The sequence below is a fragment of the Salvelinus sp. IW2-2015 genome, linkage group LG4q.2 (assembly GCF_002910315.2).
Source record: "Salvelinus sp. IW2-2015 linkage group LG4q.2, ASM291031v2, whole genome shotgun sequence".
NCBI classification, from domain to species: Eukaryota; Metazoa; Chordata; class Actinopteri; order Salmoniformes; family Salmonidae; genus Salvelinus; species Salvelinus sp. IW2-2015.
The window spans coordinates 12,858,204-12,876,951 of NC_036843.1; the positions used below are offsets into that span (position 1 = coordinate 12,858,204).

Here is an 18,748-nt window from a genome sequence, read left to right on the forward strand (position 1 = left end):
TGCTCTTATTCTCCATGGACTTTACAGTGTCCCAGAACTTTTGGGAGTTTGTGCTACAGGATGCAAATTTCTGTTTGAAAAAGCTAGCCTTTGCTTTCCTAACTGCCTGAGTATATTGGTTCCTCATTTCCCTGAAAAGTTGCATATCGCGGGGGCTATTCGATGCTAATGCAGTACGCCACAGGATGTTTTTGTGCTGGTCAAGGGTAGTCAGGTCTGGATGAACCAAGAGCTGTATCTGTTCCTGGTTCTACATTTTTTGAACGGGGCATGCTTATTTAAGATGGTGAGGAAGGCACTTTTAAAGAATAGCCAGGCATCCTCTACTGACGGAATGAGGTCAATATCCTTCCAGGATACCGGACCAGGTCGATTAGAAAGTGTTTTAGGGAGCGTTTGACAGTGATGAGGGGTGGTCGTTTGACCGTGGACCCATTACGGACGCAGGCAATGAAGCAGTGATCACTGAGATCCTGGTTGAAGACAGCAGAGGTGTATTTGGAAATGGCTCTGAGATACAAATAATATTACTACACAGATCATACATGTAACGTTAGCTCGTGAGCCAGGCAGCTAAATTACTTTCTGACAAAATTAGAAACATGTAATATCTGAAAATGTAGCTAGCTAGACTCTCTTACCCGTATACATGGATGGACGCTTCTCCCTCTCTGTCACCAATGCCATGGTTGCCCTTAGTTTGAATATGTAATCCGGAGACAGGTGTTTTATACAACAGCCGTGTGTTTTCTTTTCGACTCAGTCAAATATGTTGTTGTCATACTCGAATTCCACCGAGCATCGCACTAATTTCAAAACTCGATCCTTTAGAAAGTGGAGAACAACACCTTTGCAGTTCTACTACATGATATCTTTCAAAAAAGTTGCGCCTTAGAAAGGATTACCAACACGTCCTGACCAGCTCATATTACAGACAGAAGCGTGGTACATGGCAGACCAAGCCGAACACATCTCTCGGCTTGTCCAGCCCACCCATTATCTCAGCCAATATTGGCTAGTGGGAAGGTTCCTGTCTTTCTGTGGCTAAACCAACTAGGCTCGTAACTTAACAATATCATTTGTATTTACAGATGGAATAAAAGTTTGTTATTAAGGCACATGAAAGTTCACATGTTCGAGATGGCATTTCTGCCAAAAAACGCATTTTGTTTCAAAAAAAAAGTTTATGTTCAAATGGCTCTCCTGTGAAGTAGTAATGGACGACATATGCCTAGTTTCCTGAAATTAGTCACATTTGCTGTTCTTTCCTTGCCATGAATATGTTATTTCTAAACATCCTTCCTCTTCTGTCCATGTGCAGTTTGACCTGACAGGACTTAGTGTGTTTGAGTACACACACCCCTGTGACCACGAGGAGCTAAGGGAGATCCTGGTACACAGAACAGGTGAGACCGACCCCTGTGAAAACACACTCAAGCTAAAGGTTCCTACTGAGAATAGACTCTGCTATACACAGCACCCTGGAATATCAGTGTAACAAGTAGTGTGGGGCTCAATTTAGCAGCTCCAAGCAAAAGTCGGAGCCTGTCAGAACTAGTTATCATTTCCCACTCCAGCCCCGGGGTCAGGGTGATTAGTGGGCTACTGTCTTTTCCCTTGGTATTCACTTTGCTTCACTGACACCATTCCTTTTTTGCACATCACACCAACACTAAATGTAATTGTTTATTTCTTAACCTCAGTCTCACCTTCTCTCTCTCCTCTGCCTGTTCAGGGACCTCTAAAAAGGCCAAGGGACCAAACACAGAGCGCAGCTTCTTCCTGCGGATGAAATGTACCCTCACCAGCAGGGGGCGCACTGTCAATGTCAAATCAGCCACCTGGAAGGTTCTCCACTGCTCAGGCCATGTGCGAGTCCATGAAGCCCCAGCTGAGCAGAGCCCCTGTGGGCACAAGGAGCCGCCCGTCTCCTACCTGGTGCTGGTCTGTGACCCCATCCCCCACCCCTCCAACATCGAGGCGCCGTTGGACACCAAGACCTTCCTCAGCCGCCACACACTGGACATGAAGTTCACCTATTGTGACGAGAGGTGAAACTGAGACCTACCATTCCGCTGACTGCAGCACCAGCATGAATAATGTAGTAGAAGAATACTGAATCTAACACGACGCTTTACTCATTATAAGAATAAGGGCTATTGTTGTAAGAATATATGTTGCGTTAGATTTTTTCCTTGAAAAGTTAAATGACTTGTATTCACACAAAGATGTGATTTAATAATAGGTAGCTCCTGAATGTAGTGCCACAGATCCACCTTGTGTCCAATAGGTTGAATGGCACTCCAGTAAGCAGCAGGATTAACCTGTCCCCTAACTCTGTGTTGTCCAGGATCACTGAGCTGATGGGCTATGATCCAGAGGACCTGTTAAATCGCTCTGTGTATGAGTACTACCATGCCTTGGACTCAGACCACCTCACTAAGACCCATCACAACTGTAAGCATCCCCACATAAATATGACAATGCAAAGGTATTCCCCGTTAAAGCAGACATGTAGTCTGGAAATGCCCAATGCTTGGCAATATACTTCAGTACGTAATATAATGTTGAAGTACTAGGTAGCTACTTGCAGTCTCTCTTTCCTCTTCTCTCACCCTTTTCTTCTTTCTTTGGCTCTCTCCAGTGTTTGTTAAGGGCCAGGTGAGCACAGGCCAGTACCGCATGCTGGCTAAGATAGGTGGCTTTGTGTGGGTGGAGACTCAGGCCACTGTTATCTACAACAGCAAGAACTCCCAGCCCCAGTGTGTTGTCTCTGTCAACTTTGTGCTCAGGTACCGTCATGGTCTACATAGTGTGTTAGAGGCTAGTTTGATCATGGGATTAAACTGTCTGGTGGACTGACTCCACTGGGTTCTGACTCAACCAATCAATCAGATGTTCCCTTTGTAAGGTGGAGTAAGACATGATATGTAACTGTTTTTGTCTCCCTCTTGCTCCAGTGGCATTGAGGAGGAGAAAATGGTGCTGTCTCTGGAGCAGACTGAGGACATGAGGTCTGTAAAGAAGGAGCTGGTGGAGGAGGAAGAAGAGGACGAGGGCTCAGAGGCAGAGGTGTCCCCTGTGCTCCTGAAGGAGGAGAAGGTGGATGTGATGAAGCTGTTCACCCAGGCAATGGAGGCCCAGCCGCTGGCCAGCCTGTACGACAGACTGAAGGAGGAACCAGAGGCCCTCACCCTTCTGGCCCCGGCCGCAGGAGACACCATCATCTCCCTGGACTTCAGCAGCCCCGGTCAGTACCCTGCCCTGCCTGGAGCTTTGGTTGATAGTTACTTTTTAATGGAAGATTAACTTTATAATGGAAGATTAACTTTATAATTAGTGATAAAGTCACGCTTTACTTTACTAACCCAAACTCATTCTGACCCCCTCTTTACTGTCCCTGCAGACTCTGACATCCTGCTGACGGACGTGCCACTCTACAACGATGTGATGCTGCCCTCCACCAGTGACAAGCTGGCCCTGCCTCACTCTATGCTGCCCCCCAGTGAAGAGCCCCTGAGCCCCAGCGCCTCAGTGGAGACCAAGGCAGGTCCAGACTCCTTCAGCACCCCAGGCAGCCACAACTCAACTGAGGTGAGCAGGGATACCACGTCCAGACGGACCGCTTTTAAAACTGCCAGTCAGGAAATCAATGGAAAGTTGCTGTGTCAAAAATACTTCTGTTCACAAATACTAGTCTTTAACCAATGTAATGTCCTCTGCAGCCTGACAGCCCGCTGAACTTCTGTTTTCCAATGGACTCTGACATCAGTGCTGCGCTTAAACTGGACCTGGTGGAAAGACTGTTTGCCATCGACACAAAGCCCAAGACGCCTTTCACCTCACAGGTACGGTACCTACAGTGCATTCGGAAAGTATTCAGACCCCTTGAAATTTCCCACATTTTGTTACGTTAGTCTTATTCTAAAATTGATTAAATAAATATTTTCCTCATCAATCTACACAGAATACCCCATAATGACAAAGTGAAAAACAGGTTTTTAGAAATTTTTGAAAACGTATTAAAAATAAAAAACACCCTTATTTACATACAGTTGAAGTCGGAAGTTTACATACCCTTAGTTTGGAGTCATTAAAACTCGTTTTTCAACCACTCCACAAATTTCTTGTTAACAAACTATAGTTTTGGCAAGTCGGCTAGGACATCTACTTTGTGCATGACACAAGTAAATTTTCCAACAATTGTGTACAGGCAGATTATTTCAGGTTTAATTCACTGTATCACTATTCCAGTGGGTCAGAAGTTTACATTCACTAAGTTGACTGCCTTTTTAAACAGCTTGGAAAATTCAAGAAAATTATGTCATGGCTATAGAAGCTTCTGATAGGCTAATTGACATAATTTGAGTCAATTGGAGGTGTACCTGTGGATGTATTTCAAGGCCTACCTTCAAACTCAGTGCCTCTTTGCTTGACATCATGGGAAAATCTAAAGAAATCAGCCGAGACCTCAGAAAAATAAATTGTAGACCTCCACAAGTCAGGTTCATCCTTGGGAGCAATTTCCAAACGCCTGAAGGTACCACGTTCATCTGTACAAACAATAGTACGCAAGTATAAACACCATGGGACCACGCAACCGTTATACCGCTCAGGAAGGAGACGCGTTCTGTCTCCTAGAGATGAATGTACTTTGGTGTGAAAAGTGCAAATCAATCCCAGAACAGCAAAGGACCTTGTGAAGATGCTAGAGAAAATGGGTACAAAAGTATCTATATCCACAGTAAAACGAGTCCTATATCGACATAACCTGAAAGGCCGCTCAGCAAGGAAGAAGCCACTGCTCAAAAACCGCCATAAAAAAGCCAGACTACGCTTTGCAACTGCACATGGGGACAAAGATCGTACTTTTTGGAGAAATGTCCTCTGGTCTGATGAAACAAAAATATAACTGTTTGGCTATAATGACCATCGTTATGTTTGGAGGAAAAAGAGGGAGGCTGGCAAGCCGAAGAACACCATCCCAACCGTGAAGCACGGGGGTGGCAGCATCATGTTGTGGGGGTGCATTGCTGCAGGAGGGACTGGTGCACTTCACAAAATAGATGGCATTATGAGGGAGGAAAATTATGTGGATATATTGAAGCAACATCTCAAGACATCAGTCAGGAAGTTAAAGCTTGGTCGCAAATGGGTCTTCTAAATGGACAATGACCCCAAGCATACTTCCAAAGTTGTGGCAAAATGGCTTAAGGACAACAGTCAAAGTATTGGAGTGGCCATCACAAAACCCTGACCTCAATCCTATAGAAAATTTGTGGCCAGAACTGAAAAAGCATGTGGTCACCAGAAAAATGTCACGAGCTTGGGTTACACACTATCAGTAGCTGGAGGGGGTAGTGAACAATATAAGGAAGAGACTGGGGTGGCAGTGGGACGCGTCCATCTTGGTACAATGGTGAACCTAAATGAAACGAGAATCAGCTGTTGTGTGGTTTAAATACTGTAGGCGGAGATGTAATTGATGTGATTCCATTCCACCACTTCCCTGAACTTGCGTGGATTCTAAACGTCTTTTAAAGGATATGACTTGATTCAGGTAAAGTCTGATCTGACATATGTTCTTGTTTCCCCCTGTAGGGCATGGAGGACCTGGACCTGGATATGTTGGCCCCATACATCCCCATGGATGATGACTTCCAGCTGCGCACCCTGTCCCCAGAGGAGCCCCCGTCGTGTGGCCCAGCCCAACCCCTGGAGAGCTCTCCTCTGTGCTCTCCTCTGCACCTCACCCAGGATGTCCACAGCTACACTGATTCCCCCTTCAGTGCCCCAAGCAGCCGGACAGCTTCCCCAGCCCCGGAGCTGGCAGCTAGCCCTTGCCCTGCCTCCTTACTCACCATGAGGTAAGTCCCACACATACACACACTCCTTCCAACTTACCCTTTCCTCAAAACTAAAGCATATCAGTGTTTTCTGACTGCTGACATGGTGTGTGACTCTCTGTGCTCTAGGGCGCCTCAGATGGACAGAGAGATCTCCCTCAGGACACTGGCCACCCAGAACTCACAGCTCAAGAGAAAGTTGTCTCTGTCTCAGGCTGTCGGAATAGTACATGTGTGTAGGACCTTTAGAAATGTTTTTATCACATTATACATATATAAAAATAAAAATAAACATTTAGCAGAGATATTCTGTTTGATAACATCTGGCATATTGAGGGCTAATTTGAATATGTTGTTTTTCTTAGAGGGCATTGCTCCAGGACCCTCCTGGGCCAGGTAAAAAGCTCAAGGTGTCTGAGCTGGGCAGCTCTGAGGCTCCTTCCAACAGGACCGTACTGCTCCTACCTACAGGTAGTTAGTCCTGGAATACACAACAGCCAAGGCCTGACATTAAACTTATGTACAGTGCCTTCGGAAAGTATTCAGACCCCTTGACCTTTTCCACATTTTGTTACGTTACAGCCTTAATCTAAAATGGATTAAATAAAATAAAAATACTCAGCAATCTACACACAACACACCATAATGACAAAGCAAAAACAAGTTTTTAGAAATGTTTGCAGAAACAGAAATACCTTATTTACATAAGTATTCAGACCCTTTACTTTGAGACTCGAAATTGAGCTCAGGTACATCCTGTTTCCATTGATCATCCTTGAGATGTTTATACAACTTGATTGGAGTCCACCTATGGTAAATTCAATTGATTTGAAATGATTTGGAAAGGCACACACGTGTCTATATAAGGTCCCACAGTTGACAGTGCATGTCAGAGCAAAAACCAAGACATGAGGTCGAAGGAGTTGTCCGTAGAGCTCCAAGACAGGATTGTGTCGAGGCACAGATCTGGGGAAAGGTATCAAAACATTTCTGCAGCATTGAAATGCCTCAAGAACACAGTGGCCTCATCATTCTTAGTTTGGAACGACCAAGACTCTTCCTAGAGCTGGCAGCCCGCCCAAACCTAGCAATCTGGGCAGAAGGGCTTTGGTCAGGGAAGTGACGAAGAACCCGATGGTCACTCTGACAGAGCTCTAGAGTTCCTCTGTGGAGATGGGAGAACCTTCCAGAAGGACAACCATCTATGCAGCACTCTACCGATCAGGCCTTTATGGTAGTGTGGCCAGACGGGAGCCGCCACTCAGTAAAAGGCACATGACAGCCGGCTTGGAATTTGCCAAAAGGCACCTAAAGACTCTCAGACCATGAGAAATAAGATTCTCTGGTCTGATGAAATCAAGATAGAACTCTTTGGCCTGAATGCCAAGCGTCACCTCTGGAGGAAATCTGGCACCAATGCTACGGTGAAGCATGGTGATGGTAGCATCATGCTGTGGGGATGTTTTTCAGCTGCAGGGACTGGGAGACTCGTCAGGATTGAGAGGAAGATGAACGGAGCAAAGTACAGAGAGGTCTTTGACGAAAACCTGCTCCAGAGTGCTCAGGACCTCAGAATGGGGTGAAGGTTCACCTTCCAGCAGGACAAAGACCCTAAGCACACCGCCAAGACAACACAGGAGTGGCTTCGGGGACAAGTCTCTGAATGTCCTTGAGTGGCCCAGCCAGAGCCCAGACTTGAACCCGATCGAACATCTCTGGAGAGACTTGAAAATAGCTGTGCAGCAACGCTCCCCATTCAACCTGACAGAGCTTGAGAGGATCTGCCGAAAAGAATGGGAGAAACTCTGTAATCGCTGCCAAGGGTGCTTCAACCAAGTACTGAGTAAAGGGTCTGAATACTTATGTAAATGTGATATTTCAGTTTATTTTTTTATTAGTTCCAAAAAATATGTTTGAAATGTTTTTGCTTTGTCATTATGGGGTATTGTGTGTGTATATTGAGAGAAAAATTGAAAAATCAATTTTAGAATAAGTCTGTTACCTAACAAAATGTGGGAAAAGTTAAGAGGTCTGAATACTTTCCGAAGGCACTGTATGTTTTACATATCATTTACATGATACAATGACACTAGTGTCCCTTATATTCTCTTGTTTCTCTTAGACCTGGCAAGCTGCCTGCTTGGCATCTCCTCGGAGGGCAGCGGTTCGCCCTTCACCCTTCCACAGCTGACCCGGTATGACTGTGAGGTTAATGCCCCTGTGGTGGGTCGCCAGCACCTGCTGCAGGGCGAGGATCTGCTGTGTGCCCTGGACCAAGTCAACTGAGTCAACGCTTAGCCTGCCCCCTGCTGGACCAGACTAGACACTACAACTTCTCACTCACTTCCTGTCCACCCACTGCCACTTTATTTGTCTCTGTGTGAGTTTGATATTATACTTTGGCTGCCGTCTGCATCCACCAAGTGATCTCTGCAGCGTTCCACCTTGATGAAAGTCATACAGAGTTGGTGTAAGGGATGTGGTAGTGTTTGTAGGTAGAGGCACGTAATTGTTTCTTTCTCGGGAGTCTGACAGCACACGTATGGCACCTCCATGGATGGCTCTGTTGTCTGGTCTCCATGGAAACCGGTGGCGCTACTGCCAGCAGTGTATTGTAAGCTTTAATTGCACAATTTATATATATTTTTGAAATACGATTACCAGCAATATATATATTACGGCTTTTTAAAAGTCGTTTTAATGGAATTTCAACCATTTTATTGGACTTTTTCCTCTGTATTCTTATGTTGTGTACAACAATAGTATATGGTCCAGAAGGCTGAGTTCATTGTTTCATTGGATGTTATATCCTCATTACTGGTTACCAGTATTTTAGGCATAAGTGTGTGTTACTGTGCATTGACCAGGGGAACTTTCCGAGATGTCTTAAAGCCTTGTCATGAGTAATAAAATACATGTGGAAAGGTATAATAGGAACTAAATCCAGTGTTTGTTTTTAACAATGGAGGATTCGCCACTCAGTTTGATCATGTATTTCATATTTTTAGTCGAGACTCAAACACTTCATTTAGAATTTAGTGACGTGTGTCATATGATCATCATTTTACCAGTATAATTATCTCATCATTAGTAGCAAGCAAGTGTTATGCTTGCATAACTGTTTTCAATTTTTTTTGTCTGTTTTATGGCATTGGTCCACATACTGTAGTGTTGTCATGCTTCCTGTTGCTGTGTAAAATAAAACTGAAAAAAATTATAATTGCCTTGTTTAAAACATATATTCTGTGTCATGTCATGGAATATTGCGGTATCAAAATAAACATGAATTCTTCACTCCAACAGAAGAATCCTGCAGTCAAATTAAAATTAGATACACATTAGATAACAAGGACAAAACTCAATTTGATTGGTACATACACAAATGTTGACACACTCCCCTCCATACAGTGCATTCGGAAAGTATTCAGACGCCTTATCTATTTCCACATTTTGTTACGTTACAGCCTTATTCTAAAATGTATTAAATTGTTTTTTCCCCCTCAATCTACACACAATACCGCCATAATGACAAAGCAAAAACAGGTTATTAGACATTCTTGCAAATGTATTAAAAACTAAAAAACTATCACATTTACATAAGTATTCAGACCCTTCACTCATTACTATGTTGAAGCTCCTTTGTCAGCGATTACAGGATCGAGTCTTCTTGGGTATGACGCTACAATGTTGGCACACCTGTATTTGAGGAGTTTCTCCCATTCTTCTCTCCAGATCCTCTCAAGCTCTGCCATGTTGGATGGGGAGCGTCACTGCTCAGCTATTTTCAAGTCTCTCCAGAGATGTTCGATCGGTTTCTAGTCCGTGCTCTGGCTGGACCACTCAAAGATATTGAGACTTGTCCCCGAAGCCACTCCTGCATTGTCTTGGTTGTGTGCTTGGGGTCGTTGTCCTGTTGGAAGGTGAACCTTTGCCCCAGTCTGAGGTCCTTAGCGCTCTGGAGCAAGTTTTCCTCAAGGGTGTCTCTACTTTGCTCCGTTCATCTTTCCCTCGATCCTGACTAGTCTCCCAGTCCCTGCCGCTGAAAAACATCCCCACAGCATGATGCTGCCACCACCATGCTTCACCTTAGGGATGGTGCCAGGTTTCCTCCAGATGTGACGCTCGTAGATTCAGACCAAAGAGTTCAATCAAATGTATTTATATAGCCCTTCGTACATCAGCTGATATCTCAAAGTGCTGTACAGAAACCCAGCCTTAAAACCCCAAAGCAAGCAATGCAGGTGTAGAAGCACGGTGGCTAGGAAAAACTCCCTAGAAAGGCCAGAACCTAGGATGAAACCTAGAGAGGAACTAGGCTATGAGGGGTGGCCAGTCCTCTACTGGCTGTGCCGGGTGGAGATTATAACAGAACATGGCCAAGATGTTCAAATGTTCATAAATGACCAGCATGGTCAAATAAAAATAATCACAGTAGTTGTCGAGGGTGCAACAAGTCAGCACCTCAGGAGTAAATGTCAGTTGGCTTTTCATAGCCGATCATTGAGAGTATCTCTACCGCTCCTGCTGTCTCTAGAGAGTTCAATCTTGGTTTCATCAGACCAGATAATCTTATTTCTCATGGTCTGAGAGTCCTTTAGGTGCCTTTATAGGCAATCTCCAAGCCGGCTGTCATGTGCCTTTTACTGAGGAGTGGCTTCCGTCTGGCCACTCTACAATAAAGGCCTGATAGGTGTGTGTGCTGCAGAGATGGTTCTCCTTCTGGAAGCTTCTCCTATCTCCACAGAGGAACTCTGGAGCTCTGTCAGTGACCATCGGGTTCTTGGTCTCCTCCCTGACCAAGGCCCTTCTCCCCCGAATGCTCAGTTTGGCCGGGCGGCCAGCTGTAGGAAAAGCCTTGGTGTTTCTAAACTTCTTCCATTTAAGTGATGTAGGCCACTGTGTTCTTGTGGATCTTCAATGCTGTAGAAATGTTTTGGTACCCTTCCCAAGATCTGTGCTTCGACACAATCCTGTCTTGGAGCTCTGCGGACAATTCCTTCGACTTCATGGCTTGGTTTTTGCTCTGACATGCACTGTCAACTGTGGGACCTTATATAGACAGGTGTGTGCCTTTCCAAATCATGTCAAATCAATGGCATTTACGACAGGTGGACTCCAATCAAGTTTCAGAAACATCTCAAGGATGATCAATGGAAACAGGATGCACCTGAGCTCAATTTCGAGTCTCATAGCAAAAGGTCTGAATACTTATGTAAATTAGGTGTTTGTTTTTTATTTTTAATACATTTGCAAAAATTACAAAAAAACAGTTTTTGCTTTGTCATTATGGTGTATTGTGTGTAGGAGAAAAAACAAATTAATTTTGGAATATTGAGGCAAAACTGTTACATTTGGCTGTACTCCAGCATTTTGGAGTTCAGATCAAGTGTTTCATAGGAGGGGACAGTACACAATGTCACCTTTTATTTGAGGGTATTTTCATACATACCTGTTTTACCATTTAGAAATTAAGTCATTTTTGTATCTAGTACCCCCATTTGAAGGTGTTATAAGTATTTGGACAAATGGACTTATAGTATGTTAAAGTAGTCAAAAGTTTAGTATTTGGTCCCATATTCCTAGCACGCAATGACTACATCAAGTTTACACACTCATTGGATGTGTTTGCAGTTTGTTTTGGAGGTGTTTTGCCCAATAGTAACTGTATGATGACAGGTAATTTTCCTTCTAAGTGAGTAGATTAGATGTTAATGAACACCTCTAAATAAATCCCGATGATGCCTCTATTAAGAAAAATCATGAATTAATCTTGAGTATTGAGGAGTGAGACAAAACAAGCATTTTATTGGGGGGGTATGATCTTTGTGCCTCTAACCTCTCATCGTTATTTACGATTCATTCATGATTATCCATAATCATGGTAGCATCCACATGAATGTAGAAGTGTTTTTTATTTTATTTTTTTATTTTTTATTTCACCTTTATTTAACCAGGAAGGCTAGTTGAGGATAAGTTCTCATTTCCAACTGCGACCTAGCCAAGATAAAGCAAAGCAGTGCGACACAAAAAACAACACAGAGTTACACATGGAATAAACAAGTGTACAGTCATTAACACAATAGAAAAAAGAAAGTCTATATACTGGCGTGAGGAGGTAGGCAATAAATAGGCCATAGTAGTGAGGTAATTACAATTTAGCAGATTGACACTGGAGTGATAAATGAGCAGATGATGATGTGCAAGTAGAGATACTGGTGTGCAAAAGAGCAGAAAAGTAAAAAAACAATATGGGGATGAGGTAGGTAGATTGGGTGGGCTATTTACAGATGGACTATGTACAGCTGCAGCTGTTTTTACTCGGGTAAGTTTTGCGGCGTGAGTGAAGGATGCTTTGTTGCGAAATAGAAATCTGATTCTAGATTTGATATTGGATTGGAGATGTTTAATATGAGTCTGGAAAGAGAATTTACAGTCTAGCCAGACACCTAGGTATTTGTAGTTGTCCACATATTCTAGGTCAGAACCGTCCAGGGTAGTGATGCTAGTCGGGCGGGCGGGTGCCGGCAGCGGACGGTTGAAAAGCATGCATTTGGTTTTACTAGTGTTTAAGATCGGTTGGAGGCCATGGAAGGAGTGTTGTATGGCATTGAAGCTCGTTTGGAGGTTAGTTAACACAGTGTCCAAATAAGGGCCAGATGTATACAGAATGGTGTCGTCTGCGTAGAGGTGGATCAGGGAATCACCCGCAGCAAGAGTGACATCATTGATATATACAGAGAAAAGAGTCGGCCCGAGAATTGAACCCTGTGGTACCCCCATAGAGACTGCCAGAGGTCCGGACAACAGGCCCTCCGATTTGACACACTGAACTGTGTGCAAAATAGTTGGTGAACCAGGCGAGGCAGTCATTTGAAAAACCAAGGCTATTGAGTCTGCCGATAAGAATACGGTGATTGACAGAGTCGAAAGCCTTGGCCAGGTCGATGAAGACGGCTGCACAGTACTGTCTCTTATCGATGGCGGTCATGATATCATTTAGTAACTTGAGCGTGGCTGATGTTCACCCGTGACCAGCTCGGAAACCGGATTGCACAGCGGAGAAGGTACGGTGGGATTCAAAATGGTCAGTGATCTGTTTATTAACTTGGCTTTCAAAGACTTTAGAAAGGCAGGGCAGGATGGATATAGGTCTATAACAGTTTGGGTCTAGAGTGTCTCCCCTTTGAAGAGGGGGATGACCGCGGCAGCTTTCCTATCTTTAGGGATCTCGAATGATACGAGACGTTGAACAGACTGGTAATAGGGATTGTAACAATGGCGGCGGATAGTTTTAGAAAGAGAGGGTCCAGATTGTCTAGCCCAGCTGATTTGTACGGGTCCAGATTTTGCAGCTCTTTCAAAACATCTGCTATCTGGATTTGGGTGAAGGAGAAGCTGGGGAGGCTCAGGCAGATAGCTGCGGGGGGGCAGAGCTGTTGGCCGGGGTCCGGGTAGCCAGGAGGAAAGCATGGCCAGCCGTAGGGAAATGCTTATTGACATTTTTGATTATCATGGATTTATAGGTGTTGACCGTGTTACCTAGCCTCAGTGCAGTGGGCAGCTGGGAGGAGGTGCTCTTGTTCTCCATGGACTTCACAGTGTCCCAAAACTTTTTGGAGTTAGAGCTACAGGATGCGAATTTCTGTTTGAAAAAGCTAGCTTTTGCTTTCCTGACTGATTGTGTATTGGTTCCTGACTTCCCTGAACAGTTGCATATCGCGGGGACTATTCGATGCTATTGCAGTCCGCCACAGGATGTTTTTGTGCTGTTCAAGGGCAGTCAGGTCTGGAGTGAACCAAGGGCTATATCTGTTCTTAGGTCTACATTTTTTGAAAGGGGCATGCTTATTTAAGATGGTGAGGAAATTACTTTAAAAAAAGAACAACCAGGCATCCTCGACTGACGGGATGAGGTCAATATCCTTCCAGGATACCTGGGCCGGGTCGATTAGAAAAGCCTGCTCGCAGAAGTGTTTTAGGGAGCGTTTGACAGTGATGAGGGGTGGTCGTTTGACCGCGGACCCATAGCGGATGCAGGCAATGAGGCAGTGATCGCTGAGATCTTGATTGAAAACAGCAGAGGTGTATTTGGAGGGCAAGTTGGTCAGGATAATATCTATGAGGGTGCCCATGTTTATGGATTTCGGGTTGTACCTGGTGGGTTCCTTTTTGATTTGTGTGAGATTGAGGGCATCTAGCTTAGATTGTAGGACTGCTGGGGTGTTAAGCATATCCCAGTTTAGGTCACCTAACAGAACGAACTCTGAAGATAGATGAGGGGCAATCAATTCACATATGGTGTCCAGGGCACAGCTGGGAGCTAAGGGGGGTCTATAACAGGCGGCAACAGTGAGAGACTTATTTCTGGAGAGATTCATTTTTAAAATTAGAAGTTCGAACTGTTTGGGCAATGACCTGGAAAGTATGACAGAACTTTGCAGGCTATCTCTGCAGTAGATTGCAACTCCTCCCCCTTTGGCAGTTCTATCTTGATGGAAAATGTTGTAGTTGGGTATGGAAATTTCAGAATTTTTGGTGGCCTTCCTAAGTGTTCAGAAACATCTGTTCTTATCATAAAAGTGACTCCAAATGGTACAAGATATTTTTTGCTACTACTGCTAACACTACCACTACTGCTACTACTTTTACCTACTTTACTGTCCCTCCTCTGACAGCTCCATGGTCGATGCATTCTGTCTTGAGTGTTTGATGCTGGCAGCTTCCCTATAATCTGTGTTATATTGTTGAACAGGGCATTGTGTAACCCTGTTATTGTTGTGACCGTCAGGGCACAGTGTCCAGTATGGCCTCCTGTTTGTAGCTGCACAAGCGGGCAGAACGTGTTGCTGTGGAGCTGATGGAGAACGGATGAGTCAACATAGGAGACCATGTAGCACTAATAACCTCTGACCCCTAACCCTCAACACTGGAGAACACGTGGCTCTGGCTTACCCTCCAGGTAATAACCCTGATCTCTGACCAATTACCCCTAACCCATGTAGCTCTGGTCTACCCTCCAGGTAATAACCCTGACCCTTAACCTCTGAACCCTGACCCTTAAACCCTTCAGATGAAAGGTGCCACCATATAAATATCTATTAGAAATACACTGCTCAAAACAATAAAGGGAACACTTAAACAACACAATGTAACTCCAAGTCAATCACACTTCTGTGAAATCAAACTGTCAACTTAGGAAGCAACACTGATTGACAATAAATTTCACATGCTGTTGTGCAAATGGAATAGACAAAAGGTGGAAATTATAGGCAATTAGCAAGACACCCCCAATAAAGGAGTGATTCTGAAGGTGGTGACCACAGACCACTTCTCAGTTCCTATGCTTGCTGGAGGTCATTTTGCAGGGCTCTGGCAGTGCTACTCCTTGCACAAAGGCGGAGGTAGCGGTCCTGCTGCTGGGTTGTTGCCCTCCTACGGCCTCCTCCACGTCTCCTGATGTACTGGCCTGTCTCCTGGTAGCGCCTCCATGCTCTGGACACTACGCTGACAGACACAGCAAACCTTCTTGCCACAGCTCGCATTGATGTGCCATCCTGGATGAGCTGCACTACCTGAGCCACTTGTGTGGGTTGTAGACTCCGTCTCATGCTACCACTAGAGTGAGAGCACCGCCAGCATTCAAAAGTGACCAAAACATCAGCCAGGAAGCATAGGAACTGAGAAGTMGTCTGTGGTCACCACCTGCAGAARCACTCCTTTWTTGGGGYTGTCTTGCTAATTGCCTATAATTTCCACCTTTTGTCTATTCCAGTTGCACAACAGCATGTGCAATTTATTGTCAATCAGTGTTGCTTCCTAAGTGGACAGTTTGATTTCACAGAAGTGTGATTGACTTGGAGTTACATTGTGTTGTTTAAGTGTTCCCTTTATTTTTTTGAGCAGTGTATATACTGTAGATATTGAATCTGATTCTATTTCTATGGGTGCCACTTATACGTAGTTGCCAGACTGTGTTGTAAATGTGGACTCCTCCATGGTCTCTAACGGTCTCCGGGCATTGACCTGATTGTCACCTTCTATGGGTGTCTGTACGCTGGCTGTGTTCCTGTCCCCGTCAGATCCCCTCATCCTCAGAGCCTGGCCACCGCACTGCCCACCGTCAAGATGATTGTAGAGGTACTCTCAATAACATTACCTAGCCTAAATATCAATAATACTTAGTCTCTAACTCAGCGGTTCCCAACCTTTTCCTTGCCAGGGACCAACAAATCACTGTCAAAAGCTCTTAAGTAAGTAACATAAAGTTGCAGAATTAACATAAAATATACTATTGGCCAAATTTAGAGTAAATGTTATCAGTGAATGTAACATATTAAAGGCCTGTTATTACAGATGGATGTTTGTTAAACAATTTGCATTGTGAAAAGTAATGGGAAAAAAATGACACTCCCAACTTTGACCACAGGTTAAAAGCCACTGCTCCAACTAACACTGTTTAGTTCTCATCATTGGACCTGTTCCAACCACAACATACTGTAATATATGTGTGTGTGTGTTTGTGTCAGTGTCAGGTCAGTTAGTCAGTGTGAATCCTGACAACCCTAGCAATAATGAAGATACTGGAATCAAAAGAGGCTGTGGACGTTAAGTCATGGCCCATTGTGCTGGACATAGGTAACACACCCCTCATCTGACAGGTATGTAGTGTGTGTGTGTGTGTGTCGCATGGTGCTGCACATAAGTAAGACACACATCCCTAGATATTACTGCTCTGTAGTGTGTGTGTCGCGCTTACTGTTCTTGTCACCCTTACTGTTCAGACGACCTCCCCAGTTAGTAATACCCCTCTCCTCGTGTTAATGTAGTTATTCTCCCCAAATGACCTCCCCAGGAAGAAGAACCCTCAGATCTACAAGCCTCACACCCCAGAGATGTTGGCCTACCTCGACTTCCGTGTGTCCACCACAGGCATCTTGGCTGGAGTCATAAGCTAAAACTAACCCCCCTCTGCAGTATAGTGACCATCCCTCTCAGATTTTGCTAAAGCAGTAGACTGACCCATTTATTAGGGTCAGCGTACAGTACCAGTCAAAAGTTTGGACACACCTACTCAATCCAGGATTTTGCTTTATTTTTACTATTTTCTACATTGTAGAATAGTAGTGAAGACATCAAAACTATGAAATAACACATATGGAATCATGTAGTAACCAAGAAAGTGACTATCATTGTGTCTTGACTATCATTAATGTGTTTGACATTTTATACAATAACAAATTGCATACCACATTCAATTATTACACTATTAAATTAATCATATAACAATTAATTAAGTAGTAATCTGGGGCACCACGGGAAAAGTTATTTAACGTTTTACTATCTCCCGACTAAACTCTAAAGATATAAATATCTATTACGTCAGTCACAGTCAATTAATTAATTCTTATTTACCTTCAGTCTCATTCTGAATGTCGCAAAACTCTTAGCATAAATGATGAATCAGCGATATACAAATTGCCGGAGTTATTTATTTACTAACTAAATAATCACACAGAATTACATAAACACACAAACAGGATAGCTTACACATTTATTACTACACAATGCAATGAAAAGTCCCTAGTGGACTAAACCGATATGATGGCTTGTTACACAAAATGGCAGATTCAAAATAGAGGGAAAGGGAGAGACAAAGGAATTCCACTATTGTGCAGACAGCTGATAATTATGCTCATGGAAATGCGAATACTTTGCACATGAACGACCGCTCATTCGAAAGAATTGCAATGTACATATTTACGTGTGTATGTCTTTGCTGTCTCTCTGTTGAAACACTCGGTCCATCTACGGTGATTAATTCGACAGAAAGTCTCTGTTTGTGTAAGTCTCTGGTTATCCACCAGAGATCACCATGTCTTTTGTAGTCGTAGATTCTTGATTTCGGAGTGTCTGTGAGAACGGATCTTCCAGAGTAAGTGTTCGTTAGAATGGATCTTTCAACGTATCACCCAGTAGTTTTTGGTCGAGTTTACTAGACTAAAGTACTTAAACAGCTGCAGACTGAATGTTCCTGTGTAGTCTTCTTCTTTTTTGTTTCAGAGTTTCTAACCATTTCAACGTGCAACCACGCTCCACGTTTTTCTGGTCTCAGAGTCTAACTATTTGTGACGTCCAGTTCAACAACCTCCGCCTGCTTGGTCTTTAGTCTTGTCGTTTTCTTAACCATTTGTAACGTATTCAGCTGGCACTGCACGTAACTGATCTATAGAGAGTTCTTCAGCGGGTCCTTTAAAACACTTGGGGGGAAAAAGGGCGTTCCATTATGTTTGGCATAATGTCTGTGCTCACGTGGGCGTGGTTACTGACTGGATAAACTTTACATTAAAAAACATTTTCTCACTTAGAAGGCCAAGATCACATTTAATCTTCTCACAAATAGTTTCATATTTAATCATATAAAATAATATAATAAAATCATGTGCGTGTCTTGTATATTAAGTACTGACAACCAAGTTTCACATCCTCTTAATTACATACCGAGATCAAGTGATGCAGTCATGGGGATTTCGCGCCCCGACTTCATCGTTTCAGATGTTACTGCTAAACGATGTAGAAGTTAGGATTAAACCCCCCCCCCCCCATTTTTTGGTATGCAAACCCAAAGTTTCATCAGATGTCCAGTTGGCTGGTCTCAGACGATCCCGCAGGTGAAGAAGACTGATGTGGAGGTCCTGGGCCGGCGTGCAAGGCCTGGATGTACTGCCAAATTCTCTAAAACAACATTAGAGGCAGCTTATGGTAGAAAAATTTGCATTCAATTCTCTGGCAACAGCTCTGATGGACATTCCTGCAGTCAGCAAGCTAATTCCACGCTCCCTCAAAACTTCAGACATCAGTGGCATTGTGTTGTGTGACAAAACTGCACATTTTAAAGTGACCTT

At 43.9% G+C, this 18,748-nt stretch overlaps 1 protein-coding gene across 4 annotated transcripts in view; it reads left to right on the plus strand.

Annotated features, from left to right (window-relative positions):
- Nucleotides 1-8,753, plus strand: part of LOC111963342 (hypoxia-inducible factor 1-alpha) — a 53,790-nt gene extending 45,037 nt beyond the window's left edge. For all 4 annotated transcript variants that reach the window (XM_023986707.2, XM_023986708.2, XM_070443378.1 and 1 more), the window contains 11 exons: nt 1,322-1,406; nt 1,736-2,051; nt 2,351-2,457; nt 2,645-2,792; nt 2,961-3,250; nt 3,407-3,594; nt 3,726-3,848; nt 5,602-5,867; nt 5,976-6,078; nt 6,212-6,317; nt 7,969-8,753. In XM_023986707.2, the coding sequence (XP_023842475.1) occupies nt 1,322-1,406; nt 1,736-2,051; nt 2,351-2,457; nt 2,645-2,792; nt 2,961-3,250; nt 3,407-3,594; nt 3,726-3,848; nt 5,602-5,867; nt 5,976-6,078; nt 6,212-6,317; nt 7,969-8,132 (1,896 nt within the window). In that variant the 3' untranslated portion in view covers nt 8,133-8,753. The remainder of the gene's footprint in view (nt 1-1,321; nt 1,407-1,735; nt 2,052-2,350; nt 2,458-2,644; nt 2,793-2,960; nt 3,251-3,406; nt 3,595-3,725; nt 3,849-5,601; nt 5,868-5,975; nt 6,079-6,211; nt 6,318-7,968) is intronic.
- Nucleotides 8,754-18,748: the final 9,995 nt, after the last annotated feature.